Consider the following 4745-nt stretch of genomic DNA (forward strand, 5'->3'; position numbering starts at 1 on the left):
TTTAACTGTACACTTCTTTCTTTTATTTTCGTTTTATTATTGCAATTGAGCCAAATAGGCTCCAAATATGGACTTGGCAAATCGCCACTTTCGGACTACAATCCCCATAAACGACCGGACGAAAACCGGAAGTGACGCGCTGGGCGCAAAGCACTCTGGATCCTGTAGTGCCGAAAAACCGGAAGTGACGCGACGGCTGTTTAGCCACGTCAGGTGATCGGAAGGACCATTCCGATTGGAAGGACGCATTTTAGGCGGGATTTTACAGATTTAAAAGTACAGAGCATCAAGAAGTCTTTTACAAGCTGACTGAGGAAGCCGTTTTACCGGCGAAACGCGTTTTAGCTTTTAAAGTGGACTTAACATTTTTATTGGAAACCACTAATACTCATAATATATTTGTTCTTATCTGTTTTTTTATTTTCTAGAAAGTATTTTATATTGATTATTTATACATTGTAATAAATTCATCTATTTTTTACTACCAACTGTATCCAGTACCAGTGATTCCAGGGAAGGGGCAGTGTCACCCCACAAATTGACAGTGTCAATCATATACCGAGTGGAGAGGAGAATACACCATCCAACTTGGAGAGAGGGGTCGTGTGATCTACCTTTAAAGACACAGACGTGCACAAGTTTAGAGCCTAATTCACTTGAAAAGGCTCTAAAAAATGTGAGCGTAGACATAATTGTGAACTCACTCAATTTCCAACCACAGTGTTTAATATACTGCACAATCATTTATATATATTCTTGTTTTCTTTTGTATATTCACTATATTGGAGAACGCAAAGGGTACCTGTCTTTGAACCACAGGTAACTTACTGTAATCCTTCACCAAACACAGCGCTGCACTCTTAAAGGTAGAGGACCCAAGGGGTGGCAACACCAATTGGGCCTGAAACCTTTTTTGTATCTTGGTGATTATCTTCGAGACAAATGATTTGACCAACAATCCTGCAGTATTTAAGTTTCATACGGACTATTGCAGGTTATATAAAAAAAAAATAGGTAAAAATTGGCTGTGTATAATTATATAAAAGTATCAAATATATTCTTCCTATCTGGGAGTGTATGATTCTACACTTTCATAATGGATTTCCCACATATTCACCGGGAACTATAGGGTATAAAAACTGCACAGAACCTCACCCATAAAAAAGGGACTGGAGGGGGCGGGGTCCGACCGCCATGCTGACCGGTCGCATGCTACTGAGGCTCCTGATGAATCCACACTAAAATCAGCAGAAATCATGGTCCCACCACAGGAAAATGTGAGCAGAGATCCATTAGTGTGCACAGGAGATGGTGGACGCCACTGCAGACTCCGAGATCGGGAGTTTTGGGGCCTTGCGGTGCAAAACTTCGGAGCCTTCGGCCAACTTGGGTGAGACGCGGGGCAGACGGCCGCTGCCCTGCCGACAAGCCTGACTATCCCGCCAAAACCCTGTGACACCTCTAACGGGCCCCGTTCTTCCCCCCCCTTAGACCGGGGGGGTTATCCCGGTCCCCACTGGTGGGAACTGACTCTCCGCAACACCCCCCCCCCCCCCGCGGGGTATGCACAACATCAGGGGCCCTGCCTGGCGGTCTTGAGGCCCACACCGGGCGTGACTCTGCCAATCACCCATCACTCACAGGCAGCCCCAGCAACAGAAAGCATTTCATACTCACCTGGGGATTAAGCGGTGAATCCCTACTGTCTCACCTCCGCACCGTGAACTTAGGCCTGGTCTCCACGACGGCCTTCCTGGGTCCTGAGCCCTAGAGGTCACCCCTCCAACCGCAGCCCAATGCCTGGACCGACTACACTTACCGGGAAATCCGTTGCCGGCCTTCAATGGAACCGGAACCGAGGGCACAGATGGTTGGCTCATACAGAGCCCGGGGCTGGCAGCGTGGCACACACCGGAGCCACCCCAATAGCTGGACGCAACTACTGCCCCACACGGATCGGAGGCACAGGAACAACACGACCGGCAAACCTTGCACACCTGACAACCTGCCAACGGGGAGCAGAGGGACTTTCCCAAAGAAACCCAGTGGAGCCATTCAGTTTGGTTTTGTTTTTAGTTGGAAAGCTTATTATCACCCTTAATTCACCTTAAGCAAGCCGTATTAATGTTATGCGATAAGGGCTTCATGCTGCCTTCAGTGACCCTCACCAGTTATGCTATACACCATGTGGACATTTAATGACTGCCTGATCATCAGATGCAATGCTATACACACTCCTGTCGTATTAGTTATGACATAGTACAGCTTGAACAGTGTAGCATCTTCACGTTCTTAGCAGTGTTATCATTGTACCACTTATATTATTTTGCACATATAAAGCAGCAGACTTGCTTTGTGGAAATTACTCCTCCACCAAGATCACACAGATTTTAAGACATCAAGAGGAATATCCAGAATTAAGGATGACTGATCATTTATTTAAAAGCAAGGCCTTCTCATCCGTGTACCAGCAGTATATGGTTCCTGAGTCCAGTGACGTCATGAATCTGATTTTCTCATATTTGAAGGAGAAGAAAAGTAAACCGTATGATACAGCAGTCGATGTTGGCTGCGGTACTGGGAGATATACAATGCCTCTAGCAAAAAGGTTCAAAAAGGTTATCGGTGTAGACATCAGTGAATCTCAGCTTGAGGAAGCCAAACAATTCTGTTCCTTGGAAAATGTAACTTTCCAGGTGGCTGCTGCTGAGAACTTACCCCTAGATGATGCATCTGTGGACCTTGTAAATGCAGGACTTGCTGCTCATTGGTTCAATGTGGAAAAATGTGTGCATGAAGCAGTTCGAGTTTTAAAGCCCAACGGCTGTCTGGCAGTTCATGCTTTTGTTCCAATTTTTAAATTACAAGATGGCAATAATGATGCAGCGCTAAATGTTGTTATGAAGCAGTGTTTAGACAAAATATCAGAATTCAAGTACGAAAACAACAATATTATGCATCACCAGTATGAAGAGGTGTTCAATGCTATACCATTAAAAGACAAGAAGTGGGTTACGGACATCCCCGTTGTATTTGAAATGTCTGTTGAAGAAATAATAGGATTTTTTCAGTCTATATACATGTATCAAGAATTCCTGAAACATGATAAAAATGAAGCCATCAGATTCCTGATGCATCTTGAACAGAGGTTTTGTGACATTATAGGAGATGGGTCTGAGTCAGCCCTCATTAAGGTCCATATCAAACACTATTGTGTCCTAGCCTGCAAATCATCATGAGTCTGGAGAAATAATGGACTGGGGAAGAGATAGTGTAGCATGTGTCAACACTTTCCTCTTGTATTCAAAATTTGTAACATATTTAAAGCTCAACAGCAGAACAAGGAACATTTAGCAGATAAATACCATTATTTTCTGCCACATGATAATATTCCATCACACGATGGAAGAGCCAGGAATGAGGACACGTAAGCAGGAAGATTTACAACTCTCCATATATATTTGTTTTTTGTCTCAACTGCCACATTCAAAAAATTCATTTATGGACACCAACCATCGGTAACATCCCTGTTGCTTTTGTAAAAGCTCTCATGTTTACCGCATATATAAAAGGTATGTTTAATGTCATAAAACTCACAATAAAATATATGTAATACATTACAATACGTTCATGTAATCTTTAAATAAAGAAAATATTGACCTTTGTTTGGAGAAAAAAAAAAAAAGGGACTGGAAGCTGTTTTATCCCACCATATAAATAAAATATAGGAAGAAAATAAATTAGGAAGTCTGAATTATAAATTATGTTCACTCTTTGCACATTTTTATAAGTATATATTTATCCTAATGAATGTTCACAAACAGGAAATTGTCACTAAAGAGTAGTGTTGTCGCGAACCCGAAATTTTCGGTTCGCGAACGGCGAACGCGAACTTCCGCAAATGTTCGCTAACCGCCATTGACTTCAATGGGCAGGCGAATTTTAAAACCAACAGGGACTCTTTCTGGCCACAAAAGTGATGGAAAAGTTGTTTCAAGGGGACTAACACCTGGACTGTGGCATGCCGGAGGGGGATCCATGGCAAAACTCCCATGGAAAATTACATAGTTGATGCAGAGTCTGGTTTTAACCCATAAAGGGCAGAAATCACCTAACATTGACACCTGTCCTCAAAGCCCTGCCCTGATACACACTGACACAGAGCAGAATAGAGACTGTTCCCCCTACATAGGGTCACTTGGCAGATATGGATTGACACCTGTCCTCAAAACCCCTGATACACACTGAAACAGAGCATAATAGGGACTGTTACCCCTACATAGGGTCACTTGGCAGGTATGGATTGACACCTGTCCTCAAAGCCCATGATACACACTGGGGGGAGCTACTGTCCCCCCCAACCCCTGCGCGGTGGGTGGGGGCCATAAATCACAATGGGGGGGCCTACTTTCCTCCCCCCCCGGCCCCCCATCCCTGCGCGGTGGGTGGGGGGCATAAATCACAATGGGACGGACCTACTGATAGGAGTGGAGTATTGTTCATATCAGTTTAATACCTTCCGCGTCTTCTATCAGTGGACGTGTAAATGGCAGAGATTTTTAATTGTTGAATCCCCTCCCCTTTTTAGGCCAAGGTGGGAAGATGCTTAGACCACTGGTATATTGGTGCCATCTTGGAGGATTTTTTTTTTGGTTTGGTTTTTGAAGCCACAGTGCTGACCAGTGGGCCTAAAAATAAGGCATGTACACATGCCTGAAAAATTTGGTATTGTTGCAGCCGCTGCT

At 44.0% G+C, this 4745-nt stretch overlaps 1 protein-coding gene across 1 annotated transcript; it reads left to right on the plus strand.

The window, feature by feature from the left end:
- Positions 1 to 2335: 2335 nt before the first annotated feature.
- On the plus strand, positions 2336 to 3259 carry LOC134612357 (putative methyltransferase DDB_G0268948). Its single transcript, XM_063456693.1, has one exon. It carries the CDS (start codon positions 2424 to 2426, stop codon positions 3237 to 3239), a length of 816 nt encoding a protein of 271 aa, XP_063312763.1. The 5' UTR covers positions 2336 to 2423; the 3' UTR covers positions 3240 to 3259.
- The last annotated feature ends 1486 nt before the right edge of the window (positions 3260 to 4745 follow it).

Source organism: Pelobates fuscus, chromosome 5 (genome assembly GCF_036172605.1).
Source record: "Pelobates fuscus isolate aPelFus1 chromosome 5, aPelFus1.pri, whole genome shotgun sequence".
In the NCBI taxonomy this organism is placed as follows: Eukaryota; Metazoa; Chordata; class Amphibia; order Anura; family Pelobatidae; genus Pelobates; species Pelobates fuscus.

Excerpts from the sequence above, each read along its gene's own strand:
- LOC134612357 (XM_063456693.1), top strand. The coding sequence starts at position 2,424 with ATGACTGATCATTTATTTAAAAGCAAGGCCTTCTCATCCGTGTACCAG.